At 52.7% G+C, this 19,663-nt stretch overlaps 6 protein-coding genes across 6 annotated transcripts; 1 reads left to right on the top strand and 5 right to left on the bottom strand.

The window, feature by feature from the left end:
* Positions 1-2,953: 2,953 nt before the first annotated feature.
* CORC01_11251 (uncharacterized protein) lies at positions 2,954-4,516 on the bottom strand (the record flags this gene model as incomplete). The annotated part of the gene is made up of 3 exons (XM_022622877.1): positions 2,954-3,960; positions 4,135-4,250; positions 4,332-4,516. The coding sequence occupies 3 exons, from the start codon at positions 4,514-4,516 to the stop codon at positions 2,954-2,956; spliced, it is 1,308 nt and encodes a 435-aa protein (XP_022470641.1).
* A 1,127-nt stretch (positions 4,517-5,643) lies between these two features.
* CORC01_11250 (PAB-dependent poly(A)-specific ribonuclease subunit PAN2) lies at positions 5,644-9,859 on the bottom strand (the record flags this gene model as incomplete). Its single annotated transcript, XM_022622876.1, has 12 exons — positions 5,644-6,505; positions 6,559-6,772; positions 6,821-7,223; positions 7,379-7,495; positions 7,550-7,689; positions 7,740-7,990; positions 8,041-8,466; positions 8,529-9,115; positions 9,166-9,292; positions 9,347-9,522; positions 9,576-9,683; positions 9,839-9,859. 12 exons carry the CDS (start codon positions 9,857-9,859, stop codon positions 5,644-5,646), a joined length of 3,432 nt encoding a protein of 1,143 aa, XP_022470640.1.
* A 719-nt stretch (positions 9,860-10,578) lies between these two features.
* Positions 10,579-11,570, bottom strand: CORC01_11249 (short chain dehydrogenase; the record flags this gene model as incomplete). The annotated part of the gene is made up of 3 exons (XM_022622875.1): positions 10,579-10,796; positions 10,848-11,420; positions 11,477-11,570. 3 exons carry the CDS (start codon positions 11,568-11,570, stop codon positions 10,579-10,581), a joined length of 885 nt encoding a protein of 294 aa, XP_022470639.1.
* Positions 11,571-11,992: 422 nt separating this feature from the next.
* On the top strand, positions 11,993-13,550 carry CORC01_11248 (NADH-ubiquinone oxidoreductase 30.4 kDa subunit; the record flags this gene model as incomplete). Its single annotated transcript, XM_022622874.1, has 2 exons — positions 11,993-12,181; positions 12,249-13,550. 2 exons carry the CDS (start codon positions 11,993-11,995, stop codon positions 13,548-13,550), a joined length of 1,491 nt encoding a protein of 496 aa, XP_022470638.1.
* A 297-nt stretch (positions 13,551-13,847) lies between these two features.
* Positions 13,848-16,814, bottom strand: CORC01_11247 (uncharacterized protein; the record flags this gene model as incomplete). The annotated part of the gene is made up of 1 exon (XM_022622873.1): positions 13,848-16,814. One exon carries the CDS (start codon positions 16,812-16,814, stop codon positions 13,848-13,850), a length of 2,967 nt encoding a protein of 988 aa, XP_022470637.1.
* Positions 16,815-17,794: 980 nt separating this feature from the next.
* Positions 17,795-19,006, bottom strand: CORC01_11246 (uncharacterized protein; the record flags this gene model as incomplete). The annotated part of the gene is made up of 6 exons (XM_022622872.1): positions 17,795-18,503; positions 18,563-18,646; positions 18,705-18,734; positions 18,794-18,804; positions 18,872-18,894; positions 18,961-19,006. The coding sequence occupies 6 exons, from the start codon at positions 19,004-19,006 to the stop codon at positions 17,795-17,797; spliced, it is 903 nt and encodes a 300-aa protein (XP_022470636.1).
* Positions 19,007-19,663: the final 657 nt, after the last annotated feature.

Raw genomic sequence — 19,663 nt, 5'->3', positions numbered from 1 at the left:
AACCACCTATCCCCTGCTCTCCAACTCTCTGCCCTCTCATTTCCGTCGATTCCATCCACTTACCGGAATCTCTCCCGACTGAATCCGAGCTCATCATCTCAGGTCCGGAAACGCTACAGACCTCTCCACTCTCAAGCTCTGCCCGAAGGAATCAAACATATGGAATATGCACCTCGGCCTTCTGCTTCCTGAGCGGAAGCGTCAGGAATCTCAGGTACCGCCAACCGAGCAGCGCTCATTTGCATACCGTCATCCCATCCCGCGGGATGACGCTTGTCCGTCTCCAAAAAAAAAACCAAAAAAAAAACCGGGGGGGGCAAATACACGATACACCCATCCACCGGGCGTGGTTCCGATGCTACTTACCGCTTACCCGCCTACATAATCAGTCTCAGACCTCTGGTTTGATAATTGGTTGATTTGATTTGAACTGCACTTATGATGAGCTGCACTAAATCAATATCCCACGCGTCCCAGAAACATTATTCGTTTTCCGGCTACTCGTCCCCCAGAAGCCCGGGGTGGCAGCTCAGCTATCTTAGAGCTCATACTTACAGTACGCCTAGCATCCCCTGGCAAATCAGCTTCTTGGGAACGTGGGATGACACACGGGCGCCCAGATCAGGCATCACTAATCGAATCCAAAATGGACGTTGCTTCTCCCTTGTTTCCTGGTCCAGAATGTAAGTAGTTGACCATAGTGCTTGTTGCGCTCACCCAGTGGCCCAATGGCCGGCTCCACCCCCCTCACAACCCGGCCGCTTCCGTACCTTTCCTACGTTTAAGCCGAAAACCCTCGCTCCCCCTCGTCCTTTCGGCTTGAGCTTCAGGACCATCCTTGATCCAGACGTCGCAAATTGCGTGCTTTTCCAGGCCCAGAACGAAGTGGAGGGCCTCAAACATGGACAGAACTAAGGCCTGGCCTGGCCACATCGTTCACGGCCCGGCTCTGCTACGAGGCCATCGCTTCTTGCGGCTTGCTCTCCTTTCTCGGGGGAGATAGGGAGGCAGCCCGGGAGACCTTGTTGAGGTGGTACTCTTCTTCTTCGCCACCTTAACCATGACCCAGTCGACAACACTTAGTGATGAAGGTAAAACTTGTCCATCTCACATGCCGTTGTTTTCATTCTGCCTGGCTGGAACGCTCTGCTTTGGAAATACCCTCGATTGCTGCAATTATTTGACGTCCCACACGCGTTCAATAATCTAACAAGCCAGATATGGTGCATCGTCACTTGAAACCAATCCATCTCACAGGTACGATCAAAACCAGATGGCCTAGATGGTGGGGTGTGTCATGGGTTGTGCAGTCTTTCACGTAATATGGCAAAACATCAACTAGATTTCCAAGACTGGTTGACATATTCCAAACGCTAGGTACATCAATATAAAAGTTGTGATTCAAAAAGTGGAAAATAATCGACAAGTTGCTGCATGGCACTGCCCTTCACCATCTTGACGTAAGGGGGGTCCATATTGCACATCATATAGTCACTGTAGATATCTCAGCTGGTCCATCGAAATATCATGACACTTACCTGGTAAGCTAAGTGAGAGTTGTTTCCAGGGTTCTGCGCAACGAACAGAAGCACGGCTGGCAGCCACACACGTGACGGCCTCCAGTAAAGTTGCAATACGCAGTTCCCGTCCAAAGGTCTCATAGGAAGCCTTTGATGCATGAAGAACTGGGTGGTCGAGGTATCATCTTGAAACACTGGATGATTCCGCCAAGCCTGGCAGCCAGTAGAAACAGGAGCACCTGCTACGTGATGAGTGCTCGCAGCAGCTTTTCTCATCTCCGACTGGCTTGATTTCATTCCATCAAAACATACCGGCTCTCGTCATACTAGCCTGTCTCGCATCGACCTGATCGTCGCCTACCGTCATCTACAGCAGCGCAGGCAATATCACTCGAACCGTACTTATAAGGCGACAAGATATAAAATCACCACTACGCCGGCAGTGCGATGTGACAGGAGTGACTCGCAGTATTGATTGGAAGGGTACCGTGGGTCAATGATAGGCTACTTCACGAATTGGATGCACTCGAGGACAGCCACACTGCTCTAGAATGATTTATGCTTGAGGCCTGTAGCCGTACTTCATCCGCGTGGTATTCGCGAGCACGAACAGATCACAATGTTGCTATCGAAAGGCGTAGGTGGGTAGCACGGATTGTATCAGAATCTGAAATTTCAAACCATACGTCAACAGGCATATATCTGATGGGAGCATATCACCGGAATAGCTTGAATGAGACATCTTAGCAAAGTCCAGCAGAAGAGAAGCAAAGACAGCCAGCAAAATAGTCACGTTGTCACTACGCGGAGTATCTAACACGCTCCTTAGTCAGTACATGCCGAGGTAGCGAATGGTCAGAGTCAGATATCTTGGCCTCATGGCAAATCGAAACGACCCCTTATGATTATGTGCCGATTGCATTAGACAATGGCACCGAAATATGATTGAATAGGGGTTCACTTACATTATGCGTTTAAATAGTACGACGGCATGTGTCGAAACATTTCAGAAGTTAGTTGAAGCCAACAGGGATGCAGAAGAATGCAAAGCCTACCATGCTGATTGAGTCTGCTAGTTGGATCTGTGGTCATTTGCTCAAAGTTAGCAGATTGAAGTAGCCCAGGGTGCGAGAAAACCCACTGTTCTGGTTAACTCGTTCTATGTAGCAGGCATATTGAGATTATATAGTAGTAGATAGCTGATAAATAGCAATTAGATCATCAGCGAGGGAGTACAATTACCCTCCCGAACGAGGGACCTATCGACATTAGCTGACCAAAGAGGGGGGAGACGACAGTAGGGAAGTGAGCAAAAACAGAAAAACATGAAATAAAACAAGCGCAAAACAAGAACCCCAAATAACGACTCCGTTAGCCAAAGAAGAAGAAGCAAAAACAGGAAAACAAATAAGAAACCAGAAACCAGAAAGGACCTAAGACCGAGGGACGCGGCGGGTGATCCTGAGCATCGTGCCGTTAAAAGCCCGGATCTTGGTCGTGACAAGAACAAACTCAGGCTCAGGAGCGGGTGCGGGCGCGGGCACTGGCGGGGGCGAACGAGAACCGTAAAGCTCCAACAAGGAAGAGATCGAACCAGAAGATCCAGGAGATCCAGGAGATCCAGGGGAACCAACGGAGCCAGGGGAACCAGGGGAACCAGGGGAACCAACGGAGCCAGGGGAACCAGGGGAACCAGGGGAACCAGAGGAACCAGGGGAGCCAGGGGAACCAGAGGAACCAGGGGAGCCAGGGGAACCAGGGGAGCCAGGGGAAGCAGAAGAACCAGGGGAACTAAAAGACGTTTCCCATTCTGCCAAAGCTCCCGGGACCTCCTCGGGGGCGACAGGAAAAGCGCCCTTGGTCCAGGAGTATTCGGAAATCCGATCCTCTTCCAGGGTGGAGTCCCAGTTCGAAATGGTATGCGGCGTAGGAGAATCCGTGCTGTAGTCGTAGGAGGGCGCGTACCTTTTGGGAGGTGGCCAATCGGCTATAAGAGCCCGGAGTTGCGCGAACTTCGCCTTGGCCTCTGCGCTGAGCTCCCGGGCGCGGAGCCGTTGCCTTTCAACGCTGCGATCGAGGGTATCCATCTCACGAGGGGGAGGGGTACAAGGAGGCGCGAACGGATCACAGGAGGGCGAGGCAGACTCGGGAGACGAGGAAGTCACGGGAGGCGAGGAAGTCGCAGGAGAGGGAGTCCTGGGTTCTGGGGTCCTGGGTTCCGGGGTCCGGGGAGAGGGGGCAACTGCAACGGGGGCAGGTCTTCGACTCGCGGTGTAAGCACGAGCCAGGTTGATCTGACGGTCGGCAAAGGCCATCAACTGTTCGAAGTCAGGAGGAGATCGGATAGGCGACCCAGAAGACCGGATGGGCAAATCCGAAGAAGGAGAAACAGCGTCCACAAAGGGGTCCTCCAGGCAGGAAACGGAAACCGAGCCAGATCCTGGAGAAGCGAGCAGAGGAGACGTGAAAGAGCGCGAGGGGCTTTCCCGGGGAACCGAACCAAAGTAATGGGACATACTAAGGGTAAAAGCACGCGGAGACAGGCGGGGAGGGGTACAAACAGGCACCAAAGGTGCTGTAAAGAGAGAACAAAAGCCCTTGGAAGAGGACTTACCAAGAGAAGAGGACGGCACCGTGATCGAGGGTCGAGAAGCTCCAGTCTTGGGGGATTGACGAGGAGACGAGCTTTCGACAAGCATCGCGGGGGGCGCCGTGGCACGGAGGAAGCGGCTAGAGAAGACAGGTTAGTCAACGCGAAGAAAGGAGGCCCGCCGAGGCCAAGTGTCCCGGGGGTTGTGGGGGGGGACTGACAGGATAGGACGAACAGCGGTTGTGACGGCTGCTGCGAAAGGATGGGTGACGCGACGAAGAAAGGAGCCGAGCGAGGCCACGAGGGTGCTGGCGTTGGCGGGGGTAGGGACTTTAACCCAGGACTGCGGACCGGTCTCAGACAGGCGGGCGGCAGCCGAAGCAGGCGAGAAGCGAAGAGAAAACATCGTAGCAGAGCTAGAGCATCAAACGATCAAACCGTGAGGAGAGAAAGGAAGAAGGAAGAATGGGGGCAGACTGGGAGGAAGAGTATATATAGACGTCCAGAGCGATCAGATCAGTAACATCTGATTGGCTTAAAAGTCGTGTACACCGAGGGGGTGGGTTTAAAAGCCGTTGATAAGGCTGAAAACTAAGCTTGATACGGTATAGCGCACGATCTGGGATCGCCACTAGGCCTAATCGAGATGACGCGTTTGGTCATCTAGATGGAGGGGAAATCGTGCAACAGAGAGGATTCCAAAGGCGCAATCACTTATTCGAAGACGAAAACCGTGTCGTTATACTGAATGTTTATATTAAAAACCATCTGCAAGTTTTTACAGTGATGGAACCGTGTTGTGGCGAGAAATACCGCGTCGGGGATGGGACTGACGGTTCCAAGCAGAGGAACGACGAGGGCCAACCGAGAATCATCGATTTTTGGCGTCGGGCACCAATCGCTCGAAGCGTAGATCATGCAGCATCGTAAAAACAGTAGCCAAAGATGAAGCAGGGTGAGAAGATCGAGATTCTAGTTGGAGATGCTGGCGCAAGGCCGTGCTGTTGAGGTGGCCGAAAGAATAGGTCGGATTCGGCCAGGGGATGCCATCCTTCGTCGAGGATCAATGATTGCGGTGTGTCGCAGCGCAGATCGGGACGCATACTATACTTTTTCATGGTACTTATGAGAGTGGTAGCTTCCTCTTGATATAGTTTGAGTCCATACCCTTCCGCCGCAGCCCAGTAGTTGCTCATCGTAATGGCGACGCCTTCCCTGGCGTCCGGGTCGAAACTGCTACCCACCACCTCCTGGCACAGCGCGTGGCCACGCCAGCTCCAAACTCGGTGAGAACACCCCTTGTGTCTCTCTAAACAAGGGTCCGTCAACTGGGATCGATGAACGATGGCTTCGCGGAATGAGATTGGCGTATCAGCAAAACCACCACTCAATAGGAACGAGTACCACGATCAACGGGACAAATATTGGTAAAGAGACCTGCAGTTCTATTGATTCTGCTATCTAACGAAGTTAGAAAGAATATCGGTTGAGCGCATTCACCACCGGTGAGTCCCCGGCGATGCGTCAACCACCTCATCGAAGCGGCGATCCCTTCCCCGGCGTCCATGTCGAACCCGCCCCGAAACCGCCACTCGACGAAGTCCCAACTCCCGGAGCGCCGGGTGTAGAGGGAGCTACAGCAGTCCCGTCATTGGGTAGGGGAGGAGGCGTATCTGTTCTTTGGACATCAGCGGCCTGTCCGCTCCTAGCAGGCGGCCGGAAGTTGACGTCTCGTCCGCCCCGGTAGATGTCTTGAAGCATCGGTTCAAGGATACCTGCATCCTCAAACTCCAAATACTTCCGATATAGCTTTAATGCTGTCCGGGCGTCCTCGATAGAGTCATGAGTCTCCAGCTGGATGTCCTCTTTCAGCAAGTACCACGCTAAGAAAGCCAGCGAAAGCTTCCGTAGGCGAGACTTCAAGAAGAAAAGATCGATTGTGTCGATGACCTGAGACCTTGGTATATGAATGTTGATCACTCTGAAATCCTGCTTGAGGCCATGACCAAGAAACTTGCAACCCAGGTTCAGCAAGATCCAGAGCTTCTTGTAGGCAACCTTCAGCGGCACGAGATTGTGCTTTGAGATGCGTGGATCCAGGTCATCGTGGGTAATACCCGAGTACGATGTCAGGTAATCAACGATTGGCTCTCTGATCGAGATATAGTCATCGATGAAGGGCAGGCCTTCTTCTTCTCCTTGTCCCCGAATGACAGAAGCTCTAGCGAGCGCGTACACGATTGGCCGAATCGTTTCTCTCTCGCCGTCGGAGTTCATCTCGATTTCAGGCTGACGGACGGCGACAAATTCCGTGTCTAAAGCGACAATACTCTCCGGTCCGGGCCTTTCAACCGCCGAATCGAGTGCACGATACGTCTTTCCATCGTTATGCGGGCTTTGACGGGTTAGCAAGCTGCCTACGGCAGGACATTCGAGAAGGGAGCCAACTTGTTATCCTCATACAAGAGGGAAGTATCGATATTCTTCTTCCAGTCCATGTCTATCTTGTTATTCGCCTCCTTGACTTGGAAAGCGATTACCGAGGGCGTCTTCCAGGGCGGGTGGAACGAAAGTGCTTCTTCGATGCTCACGGACCGAACGAGGAAGTCGTTAAACAAATGCCATTGACTTGTCGTCGGGGCTGTTGGCTGGGCATGGGCAACTTCGAATAGTAAGCGCGGTCACTCTACAAGCGATTAGAAAAACGTACCGTTGGCCATTGCGACCAAATGAGGCTTTTGACCCGGACCTGGGTCAATATTCATGGCCATGCCTACTAGCGAATACACAGTTATGTTATGGATACCGCGCTGCAGGTGGAGCTTTAAATCCTCTCCCTCGTAGCAGAAGAATTGGCCGTGGTCTACTATGACGCCAATTTCCTCGGGAAGGAATCCAGGTGTCGACCAGTAACGCCTCTGCTCCGAGTTTCCGATTGCTGTATTCAGCATGAAAACGGCGGGGATGTTGTGGATAGTCTTGCGGGTTGCAATAGTCTGATACCGCTGGCATCTACTACACCAACCCTTCGAAGTTGTCTCCCTCTCGACACTGGACTTCAAGATTTGTGAGAACGTCACCTTCGGCGCTTTCTGAGTCCGGCTGGCGTTCTTCTGTGAGAAATTAGTACCCGAACAGAGAGGAAATATCTCGTCAAAACAGGAGGCAAAGCAGTTGGCGACGCTGGCTTTTCGCGGATTACGGCAGCCGAGAACCACAATCAGTAATGTTGCGAACACAGACGAAAACCACACTAATTTGTACTCACCCCTGTCCCTGTTGATTGCGGGTACATCAGATCATTAACAAAAGTCGATCCAGGACGCGTATATTCGGACCTGCAGTTCATACACCTAATGGAGCTCGTTGCTGAAGTCGCGAGCATCTAGAGAAAGTCAGCTACTGAGATGAGACATTTTCCACCCTGCTTTCGACGAACCTGTTCCATCATATTCGAGCCAGGCGGGATGGAACGAAAATCCTGGACCATCTTTTCCAAGAGAAATCTCGTCAGGCCCTGCAGCATCACTGTTAAAGTTGAGCCATTGGGATCTTCTTCAAGGAGGCCAAGAGGGCCGGCTACTAAACAGTCAATTTTCGCCACGGACGCAGGCAGTTAAAGGACAGACCTTGGGGGTGGTGGCTGAGCGTCTTCAGCATATTGGTTGCTTGACAGATGGAACCTTCGGCCTTCTGGAGCATATCGAACAAGAAACCCAATTCGCATAGCAGGCAGGTATCAGCAACACACGCAGTAGCCGCGTGTTGGAGAGCCATGTTCCGGATCAGAGGCGTAAAATTCATGACCTGCAGCAAAGAGTTGGCGTAGGAGTTGGCGATGTGGATCTCGAGTCCAGAGTACTGCGTTCTATTGTAGAATCTGGATAAGGTCAGCCAGTGAACAGGATTCTGTCCCATCAGCTGACATACCCGAAGTCAAAGTCGTCAACACCAAACTTGCTGTACTTGATCTCAACATTGCGGTACATCGGATGGCATTCTTGTTTCGTGGGGTCGATTTCCATTTGCATCAGGGAGTGACCAACGTCGTCAACATTTTCATCGCCGCTAGCAAAGCCAACAGAGGTCATGGCAAACTCTCTAGCCTTCTCGCTCAGGAATTTGGGAGCAAGAATTCCCGAAGTGTTTCCTCTATCCAAGTTCCGGGTATCCTCGACTTGGTTTCTTCGAAGACCCCGTGAATTCCGGCCATAGTGGCCAAATTCGGACTGTTTGAGGCCCGCAACAAATTGTGGTTCAAGTTTGGTCGGAGGAGCCCCAACATCAGAGAGAAGATCTGGCCATGCGGACAGCAACGCCTCACGGTAATGGGGCATGCCAATAGAATTGAGGGGTCTGGTAGTGGGTCAATGATCATGACGCATGTCACAGAATGAGCAGAGAGAGGTGTTACTAACGTGTCAGCAGCCCACTCTATCGTAGGCAAAGGCTCTTCCGGAGTTGCGAACTCGGTCTGCGACGCAAAATCAACGAAGCGGAGCTTCGAAGGGGAACCCCATATGTGTATATTGTAATCAGCATCTGCCAGAGCCACGGCTTCGCCAGATGGGGCGATTTCGAACATGGTCAGGTATGTCATCGTGTTGGCCTGCCGCACATTGCTAGTGTTTGGATTCATCAGGTCGACAACGTGCATTTGACCACTCTGGGACATGACGATACTAGTCGTCGACATTCTTGGGTGCATTCTGACAAATGCAGCCCCTGCAGGAAACGGAATCGGCGACATGGACGACATTTTCTTGATATCAAAGACATTCAAGAACGGGTCAAGCATGTAGTTCTGCCCCTGTCGCAGCGAATAACCGCAAGTGACGATGAAGTCATGCTGCGCATCCATATCGCTGATCAAGGCGGAGTGGGCGTTCCAGCTCTTAACGAGGGAGAAGTTGGCCGCGTCAATCAGGTTGACTGTGCCGTCCTTTGTGGCGGCACAGATGTATCTGCTCTTTTTCATGACTTTGTATGAGTGCGCGGTCGGAATCTAGGCTCATCAGCAACACGCCCTTATCATGCCATCTACATCAAACGAACCTGCTTGACCACCTCTCCTTTAGCAAGGTCGATCACAAACATGGTGTCCTGGAATCCGGCAACAAGAATTTCGGATGTCCCCTTGGACGTAAAACTCATACATCGTAAGTCTTTCATATCATCATGTCTGCGTTTATGGCGTTAGGCAGAATTCCAACGGTTTAGGGTTGTGCTCTTGCACCTTATATGCCATATCGGAGGGCCCTTCCGTGAAGCCATGTGAATGTCCCGAGATCCCAGTACCACAACACCCTTGTCGTTGACGAGAATTTGCCTAACCGGGCCGTCGGGTGTCGTATGGGCCTTGAATGACGTGTAGCGCTGCAACTCACTGCCGTAGAACGACGTGACGCGGCCCTAGGACATTGTCAGTCTTTCTCCAGGCGGGTATCGAATTCAACGGGTCGTACGTAGTCGTTGCCGGTCCATAACAGCTCTTGAGACGTGTCAAAGGTCATGTTCGTCACGGGCGTCGCCATGGCGTGGACGCCCGGAGGCGGAAAGGGGATGCGAGCGACCTATCGGCCATGAAATCGTCAGTCAAAGGTACGGGTTCTAGAGACGATGCGCAACCTTTGGGAGCTGAGCTGGAGGCAAGACGTGGGGAGGCGCGTAGCTTGCGACGAAAGTGCATCGAAAGGGCATTGAGGGGTGATGATGGGCTCCGACTTACCTCGTCCCAGTCTCCGTCCATTTTGGTCTGCGTTTCCTTGCCCAAATGACCATAGTAATGGAACAGAAGAAACGACGTCAATGGATGAGCGACAGACAGGTCGCAGTCAGGTGGTCCAAAACAACTGAGATTTGGCCCAAAAAAAAAGAGAGAGAGAGAGAGAGCACCTCACTGGATCCGAATCGCGACGACGCTGGAGCTTCGCGCAGCTTAAGCCTTGGGGCAAGCGTGCAGAGACAACGTGCTGCGCGCCCGAAAGCTAAGCCACTTGCATGAGCCGGACAGGGCAGGGAACAGAGTGTGGGGGATGCTAGAAGGTCGTCTTTTCCGGTTTCTCTGCCTCTCTCTCTTCCCCTCCTCTGCTGGGTTCTCACACGGGCAGATGGTGTGGTGACGGCGCTAGCCGGTGTATTTCCGAAACCGGACCCATGTCAGACATACCTCACTCAATCTCTCACCGACGCTCACCGAGTCGTGGGTGCTTGATGCTTGCTGTCACTATCTACCTACCTACGTCGCGGCTACATATGTACTTTATTACCTCCTAGGTACCTCCTCACCATTTCTTGGACGCGCTATCAGCGAATATTTTTACATTAAATCAATGGATATGGATCAATCTTTAGAAACGCTCTGGCAGCACAAGCTATCAGCAATGCTCTCTCGGCGCCTCTCGGGGCACCTATGGCAAAGCACAACCTTCCACGCACCTTGGCCATCGTGTGGATACAAGTCAATGTCTAGGCATGCCATGTAGTAGGGAAGTTTCCAAGTCTACCACCATCCACGGTTATCACCGCACCGTTGCAATACGCCCCAGCTCTGGATGCAAGATAGAGCATGACGCCTGCCATGTCTCGGATGTCCCCCATTCGTTGAAGAGGGACCATCTCCTTTGGGACACTGCCGTCCTCGGCGTAAAGCTTGGCTATAGGAGCCGACATTTCGCTTGGGAACACTGATTAGGGATCAGTCTGGAATCGCATATTGCTGTTGCTAGAAGACTCACGGCCGGGGGCAATGCAGTTGGCTCTAATGTTCCAACGAGGCAGGTTACTTGACAGTTGCTTGATAAGCAATGTTGCGGCTGCCTTGGACTGACCATACGCCCAGCCACCGGGAGCGATCTTGTTGAAGGCGGCAATGGAGCTTGTCGAGACAACCTGAGAGCTTTGTGACATGTTTCCCTTCTTGTTACCGAGGTCAAGAAGCTTGACGAAAGCCATCGTGGTGTACCATACAGACGTGACATTGACATCGAAGACTCGCGTGTAGTCGGTCATGTCATGGGCAAGATGTTGCTCCGCCCAATTGGCAGCCGTTGTCTCGGGGGTGGGAGCCTTGACCTGGGGTCCTCCGACACCAGCATTGCAGACTAGGAGATTGATAAAGCCAGCCTCCTTCTCAATAGCTGCGGCTGCTTCCTTGAGACTGTTCTTGTCACTGACATCGCATACCAGAGGGACAATGTTTGGTACCACAGATGCAGCAGCTTCTTCTAGGACCTCCTTGCGCCTCCCGAGGATGTAGACCTTTTCGGCGCCGTTCACCGCCAACGCCTTGGCCATCATGAGACCGATTCCTGCCTGTCATTAGCACAGAAATGACAGCGATATGGTTGTCGCATGATTCACTTACCTGAGCCGCCACCAGTGATAACGGCAACCATGCCATTGACACCGAAGAGGTTGCCAGCTCCAAGAGCAGTGAGGTCATTCTTGCTGTCAGCCATTGCTTTAAACTTTCAAAGTGCAAACGTTGTTCAAACTAAACAAAATACGTAGGAAGCGCGGCTTATACTATCCGACGGACAGACTCATTTGTAATAGATGTCCCACGGGTATCTGCAACGGCGGGGTGCTCGAGTGCCCCTCCAAGAATGAGCGTCATCCTGGGTGCTGAAGGAGCAGCTATGGCCAATCGAGTTAACCGAAATCGGCAGCTATGATTTATGACCAATCGCATTGTACAGAACGCAACCCCGTAGTGGGTATCGCTCTCGGGAGCGTTCAGTCTTATCGATTAGATTTTCGTTGGCGCTGAACCACATTTTTTTTTACCCTGCACCGATCAGCGTTGAGGCTGTCGACTGCCCGCGCCTACCTGTTGTATCGCGATAAGGAATAAGCACGAAGAGTTCGGACAACCGTCACGATGGTCAAACGCAAGAGGTCGCGCGAGGACGACATCGACGCGAAGCTTACCGACTACAGAAAAGAGATATTCCGGGCTCTCAAAGGTGCAAAGGGACTGGAGCGTCAACGGTATAGCAAACGCTTGCGCGATGACAAGGCGACACCCGACAAGGTCAAGCGGCTGGAGGGGGAGATCTTGGTGTTAAAGGTAGGTTATTTTCCGCCCCAGGTTGACGTTCTGCTCATAGGTCCGCGCTGCTAACAAGGCCCTCCAGTCCCTCGATCTCCAGCAAACCGCCGACGCCCACCTCCATTCCTCGCTTCTCAAGGTCAAGCAAATCGCCGAAAGCCCTGCCCTCCCCGAAGCGATCAAGCAGGGCGTTACCAAGCCGGAACTTTCAGAGGAGGAGAAGGTAGCGCTGCACAATGTCACCAGTGGCCTCTTCAACCGCGTGCACGTCCGGGATGCCATCGAAAAGGCGGTACGGGGCGTGTGCCTCATACTCAACGTACCTATACCAGAAAAGAAGAAGAAGAAGAAGAAGGGGACGAATGATGCTGCCGCTGAAGGCAAGAAGCTGGAAAAGGAGGATGAACCGAGGGAATCGAAGAAGGCAAAGTTAGTGGGCGCAAAGGATGTTTCTGCTAAGCCCATGGCCGAGTCCAAACCTAAGGAGAAGGAGGAGGAACCGAACCCGTTCGACGAGATGGACGATGAGATCCCAACTGACAGCGATGCATCGGAAGGCGGAAAGAACGAAGCCGCCGGGGAGGTTGAAATCGACGAGGAAGAAGAGGAAAGAGCTCTGTCCAAGATGGAGGCCATGCTGGGCGGCTCCGACTCGGAAGAAGAAAGTCCTGACGAGGATCTCAAGGCTAAATACAAAGCCCTGCTAGTTGACGTCGCCGATGGAGACACCGCAGACGATGAGAGCAACAGCGATGAAGAAGACGAGGACGAGAACGAGAACGAAGAGATGGCGGACCCGGACGACTCGGACAGCGGCAACGACTCAGACCGTCAACGCCGCATAAACGCCGCCAACGTCTCCCTCTCCCCAGAACCGGAACTGGCGTCCAGCAGCAAAGAGAAGAAGGTCAAGCGTGCCAAGAAGCCTGCGGGCCGGCCCGGTGAGACGACTTTCCTGCCCTCGCTGATGGGTGGATACATTTCAAACTCCGAGTCCGAAGCCTCGGACCTCGATCTCGCGCCGCCGAAGAAGCGGTTGGGACAGAAGCAGCGCCAGGCCATCTGGGAGAAGAAGTATGGCGCGTCGGCGAACCACGTCAAGAATCAGGCAAACGGGCCGAGAGCCGGTGCGAGGGACAATGGGTGGGATATGAAGAGGGGTGCCGTGGGCGCTGACGAGGATGGCGGGAGGAAGCCCTGGAAGAAGGGTATTTCGAACCCGTTGAACGGCGGCAGAAACAGAGATCGCGGCAGAGGGGAGGAGAAACCGAGAGCGCCGCCGAAGAAGGATGACGAGGGTGTTCTGCATCCTAGTTGGGAGGCGAGGAAGAAGGCCAAGGAAGCGCAGATCACCGCTGCGTTCACGGGCACCAAGATCACTTTCTAACCACTACGATATTTCAAGTCAAGTGTAAAAGCCATTCGCTGTCTGCCTATATGGCTAGATATGCAAGTGAGCTAATTGTCTCTATGACATATGCAACGTGATCCGATCCAGGCAAGACGCATATCGGCTTCCAACTTCGCCAACCATACCCTCAGCCGCAAGGCATGCCGCTCCTAAAGTCGTCTGCAAAATGTAACTCCAAATCGCTCGCAATTCGTAAATTACCGCAATAATTTCAAAGAAGCAGAAGCTTTACGAAGGCAATAACTTCTGAGATGCATGAGAAACCCCGATGAGTTACAGTCTACGCCTTTTATTGAATGGACAGTCATCCACGCTAGTAGCGCTGTTGAGACGCGCAAGTCGAGGAAGACGTTCTCCAGCTGCGTGGTGTTCAGTGAGACTGGGAATGAAGTGGCCAAAGGGCCCGCTGACAACCGGGCGTGATGAGCTGGCCAGAGAAGAACTCGGGACCCCGGTGCTAATGGTGCAGGTTTCGTCATTCTCCGCAGTCAGATCGATGGCGCTCAGGATGTCCGACTCGTCATATCCTCTTTTTCGCAAGGTATCCATCATGGCGGTGGATTCGGGGCGCGGTCGATAGAGAGACATTGCCGGCGAAGAGCCGACGAAGAGGCCGCCATTACTGCCGTAGGATCTTTCGCTCGCAGCCGACGATACATTGCCAATTGATCTAACATCGGTTTGCTCTCGCTTCCCACGGTCTAATCGGTCGTCTTGTTGAAGACGCGACAGACGTGATCGCATCTTTGGTGCCTCAATGCTGTCCAAGTCGATGGGATTAGTGGCATTTGAGCCTGCCAATGAGAATTCGTCGTCATAATCGTTCGCGATGCCATCTTCCGTAACCGTGGAAATGGTAAGTTCAGTGTCCGCTCGAGTATAGTGGATAATTGCCTTCGGGGTTACGTCGCTAGACGCCTCGGACTTAATATCATCTTGATGTGCAGCATTTCGCTTCTCAGCGTACATTGCCGTCTTAGCATGAGCAATCTTCTTTTCCTTGGTGGGATGCGATACATTGTTAGGACGTGACATCCCTGGAGATACCACTGCTGTGTGCTGCTGCTGGACCAGAACCGGGGTTTCAGCATTTGCCATCTCGATATCCCCATGCTCGTCTCCCTCAGGAACGGGCGGCGACACATACACAGCGTCGAAGGCTTGGCTATTGTGATAGATGCCCTTGATTGCCTCAATCTCCTCTTGTGACGCCTCATAACCTGGAAGAACTGGGCTTAGATTGGCTAACTTTGCGGCTTCTGCCTTGTCGTCTGTTTTCGGCATAGCCGTTACGTTCTCGATGTCCATGAAGAAAGACCAGTCGCGGATGGGATGACGGCCACCATGCTTGTGGGACATGCCGTAGTCGTAGAACTGAATGAGCTCCATGCCGCGAAGTGCATGGAGGAAATGCAGTCCCTGGAGTCCCCGAAGCGACCTTGTCATGCGGAAGTTGGGCTGACCAGCGGTGACAGACGCCATCCAGTCGACATGTGCTTTGGGCTCATGACGACGACTCGAATACTGGGAGCCGCTCTCGTCCACGTGTATAATCAGAGTCTTCAGACGAGGCATCTGGCAGAGCCACGACACATCCCACGTTCTTTTGGAGACCCATCTAAGTCCACCCTTTTTGCCTTCCTTGACAGGTCTATGGGTGAGATACTGATTGCCCAGCCACAGCAACTCCACATGTTGAATCCTCTCTCTCCTTGCCTCTCCGATGCCGGTGCAGAACCGACCAAATTCTCCCAGGCTCGAGAAAGCGAAGGTATTCAGACCGTAGAAGGCGTAGATTCCAAGGTAGTGCCATCGCTTGCAGACGGTCAGCAAGGCGAGGTAATTGTTCGGTTTCATGCTGTAGGTGATGTTGCAAGATTTTCCGGAAAGGTGAAAGCGATGAGGTAGACCACTTCGGTGCCTGTCAGTCTGTGTGGGCTGCTCTGGAGGCATGAATGGATCGAGGCGGGTGATGCAGTGGATGAGTTTGCCTTCTTCGACGAAGACGAACTTGATGATGTTAGCTTGGACTTTGGTGGGCAACCGGTCAAAGGGAAAATTCTTGAGGAAAACATTCGCCTCTGTATGATTATCCTCTGCCCTTCGGGCATCCTTGGGTGGCTCATCGTCCTGGACGAACAGTGCCTCAGGGCCTTTGCGGCTCTCTTCAAACCCGTTCTGATCGACCGCATTTTCGTCGCGGCCTTCAGATACTTCAACCTCAAGTTCTTTGCTTGTTGGTCCCCTGAATCGCAAATTAGGATGGACATTGCCAGTCTTCGTACTCATGTTCTCCTCCTTGCAGCAAAGCTTGTAGATATCAACGTAACTCAGTGCCTGGCAGTGATTGGGGTTAGTGAGATATAAACGAAGCCTCTTGTGCCATGTTGGCTCGGTTTTTTTTTCATTGTTTCGCTTCTTCTGCATCCTGTCGACATCCGCTCTCAGCTTGTGATTTTCTAGACTGAGCTCATGGATCTTGCGTTCGAGTCTCTCGATTTGTTGATTGTAAGTGTCAAAACCTTGTCGGATTTCCGATCGACACTTTTCGCTGCAGCCAAGACGACTGAGGTCAAGGGCTAACTGTGACGACAGCTCCTCATCGTTCTCGTCCTCATCTTGGTTGAGGGCACCAAGCTCATCGCCGAGCTCTGCTTCCTCGTCCTCGCCGGCCTCCTCATTGTTCTCGTCTTCAGTTTGAAAGTTACGGACTCTCTTATCAGACTCTCCGACCGCTTCCCGATCTTCGCTCTCCTCAAACTCCACTCCATCTTGGGAAGTCACTTCGCCGTCCTCGGACTCAACTTCGTCATTATCTGGGTCGTAGTGATGGCGTGGATAACCAGCGTAATTGGAATTTGAGATTGCAAGTCCGTTCTGATCTAGCTGGTCTCCAAGGTCTAGTGCCCGCAGGATATAGGAGCTGGTGCTCATGCGAGTATGAGGTTCACCGTAAGCTTCGGCGGCGGCGGCTGGGGAAGATGATTCGTAGCGGACTGAATCGCGCAGACCCTGCAAAGAAGATTCCGAATCGGAGACCTTTGGTGAAGAAGAATTGATATCTGGCGACTGCTGATTCTTGGAGGTGGTTTCATTAGTGACTGTCGGTGGCAGAACGCTGGCCGAGCTTTGGCCGACAGATGAGCCTGACGCGAGAGGAGGAGAAGGGGTGAGCAGGTTTCCCAAGCTTCCATGAGCCGCTGAAGCAGCCCGGGACATGGATTGCGAAGCCCCTTTCATTGTGGCTGTTGTCAGCGGTCTGTCGAAACCGAAGTATCCTCAAATCGAAGTTGCTTTTGAGTTTCAAAAGTCTGTGAGGTGTGAAGGAGTAGAGATGTGAAGGCTGTAAGAAGCAGAGGCGAAGACGCCAAGGCGTAGAGAGCAATCAAGAAATACTTCTTGTAAAGACGGGTAGGAGCTATTGTAGCCACGGAAGGTGCCACGGTGTGCAGAAAGGACGATCAATGTTCTATCTCAGACCGTATGCTACCGCTCATGAAGGGTAGCCAGTCGTATTCATGGAGCTGAAAAGTTACTGTTTTGAAGGAGTCAGTGTCTTGTACGGTTCCAAGCGAGAAGAAGTTGAGCAAGCCCGAGCTGGAAGGGCTGTTCAAGCTGTACAGCTGGGAAGGGGCGCCTGGGCTTGTGAGTTCAAAGTTGCGTAGGTAAGGTTGTAAGATGAGGCAGAGGCGAGCTCGTGTGGACGTTATAGTGAAGCGGGCACAGAAAGAAGTAGCGCGTAGAAGGAAGGCAAGACCTTCTGGAGGCAGAAACTAGTTAGTTTTGAACTGGAGATGGAACGCCACAGGGTATGTCTGAGGTATGCTGAAGGAAAGCTGTATAAATAGTCAGGACGTGAATACCTAAAGAAATGTGAATTGCTAGGGGCCAGGGCAAGATTCGGTCTTCAAGTACTCGGATCTCGCGACAAGTAAAGACGCTGCTAGTCGGAATATCTGATCAGAGACGGTCAATCGCCGGACCACAAAGCATTGGATATAACGCTAATGAGCACCGTGTCTTGCCCTTGACAAGGGCAATAACAAGGTCAAATCAAACTCAAGCTCTGGAATGGAAGAGTGCATTGCTAAGCGCCAGAATCAAAAAAAAAAAAAAAAAAAAAAAACCCTCGGTGTTGGTATCTACCTGTACAAGATGTACAATCCCGGTTTTCTCTCTCTTTCTCTAGGTTTTCGATTCCTTTCATTCTAGTTGCGGATTTAAGCGTTGGTCTTCAGGGTGCGGAAGAAATCCATTACGCCGGTGAAGACAACAAGAAGGATACCACCTCCAGGGCCGAGACGGAGCACTTTGGGGAGGAAACCCTTGTACAGTGCACTGAAGCCTTCCTCCTTGGCAACTGTGGCAACGGCAGGCCAAGCCCAGTTGTACTTGGGGGTCAGTCCTGGGACCTTGGGGCTGTTCTGGATGCGGGACTTGACGACGTCCATGGGCGTGTTGAGGATTGTACCGACGGTTCCACCAATGGCACCGGAGATTAGGTCGTTAGTGACCTGGCCGGCCTTGTTCTCGGCCTTGGGGAGGAGCTCGCGGACCTGGAAAATGCAGCCAAAGTAGCCAGCGTTCCAAACAATGTGGCGCCACATGGTGCTCTCGAGGCCGTTGTACATGGCCAAGACACCCTCGGCAGCGATGGTCTTGCGGATGACGTCGAGCATGCCGGTGTATTTGCCGGCAGAGGCCTTGTCTTGTAATCTAATCTTGACGAGCTCGAAGGGGACAACGACGAAGGCCTCGGTGGCACCAGCACTGGCTCCAGTCAAGATGGAGAGGGACTGGTTCATCTTTGCGGCGCCGAACAGGTTGCGGTAGATCTTTCCCCACTCGTCGTTGGCGGCGAATTTAGTCGCACGCTTGGGAGCCTCCATGAGGATGGGTGCGGTGATTCCGCGGTAGAGTGTTGAGAAGCTATGTTTTGTAAGCCTGGCGAAGACACTTGCGAAGACGGAAGGGGTGGTTTCGCATACCCCTCGTTGCGGACAATCTTGCGGAAGCAGTCAACCATGCCATTGTAGTGGTCGGCACCTACGCCCTTGCCGGTTTGGAGTTGCCTGAACGTGCATGTCAGTCGGGGTTTGCACGAGCGGCTGGCGATTGAGCGGAGCTTACACTCGTGTCTTGACGACGTCCAAAGGGTACCTGTTGGCAGGTCAGCAGGTTGGCCACGTGAGCTTGTCGCAAGATTATTCTAGACTTACATGACCAGAATCTAGAAATGCGGAAGGCGTAAGCATATCTTAGCAATCCATTACCGTGTGGCATCGTTGTGTACTGACCTCCGAGACGCCGGCAATGGCGCCTGGATGTAGTGGTCAATATTTCGGGTCCGATATCGCGGCGGTGGGGAGGATCTCGGGGAACAAACCTGCAGCGAACTGGTACTGGAAAGGGAGGGGTTTGTCGGTCGACATCTTGACGGTAGACAGCTAAAAACAATTGGTTAGCTGTCAAAGAAGGGCAATGGCGGGTACAGTTGGGAACTCACCGAGGAGCAAAATCAATCGGGCGGGTTGAGATGCTTAGGTGGGAGGGTTTGAGGAAGGACTGGAGTGAATTGGATGGAGCAGAAAATCGAACGAGGCACGGAGTCTAAGCTTTCGCGGCAAATGGGCTCTTATCGCCAGGACCCCGGCGGACGTCTCTTATCGACCTTTTTGTGTAGCAAGTCTCCAAGTTACTGAGCGGCGCCGGACCCCACCAAGGCTGGCTCTTGCTCATCGTCCCTAACACTTGCGACGCCCATGATTGGTGCGCTCTCTCGAGAAAAGCGGGATTACGTACCTATTGGCATCTCGCTTTGGTACTTAGCATGGCGGCAAGCGGTACGCGACATCCCGGGGACCTGAGCGGGGGATCTTTCTTTACCCCAGGACCCGGGCCACCTCATAGTCTTTTTGGGCAGTCCGTTGCCGATAATTATGCATCTGCGAGGGTGAGACTGGTTCAATGTGCCGTCTGTTGCCGAGATTCGGGCAACGATTCCAATTCATAGGCGACAATGTTCAGCACTTGGCTTTTCCACCGCCTTGGTTTTGGCAGGCAAATCAAAATCGTTTCTGGGGTCTGCA

This window comes from Colletotrichum orchidophilum (assembly GCF_001831195.1).
Source record: "Colletotrichum orchidophilum strain IMI 309357 chromosome Unknown Scaffold_119.1, whole genome shotgun sequence".
In the NCBI taxonomy this organism is placed as follows: Eukaryota; Fungi; Ascomycota; class Sordariomycetes; order Glomerellales; family Glomerellaceae; genus Colletotrichum; species Colletotrichum orchidophilum.
This window is presented reverse-complemented; position numbering and strand designations above follow the sequence as displayed.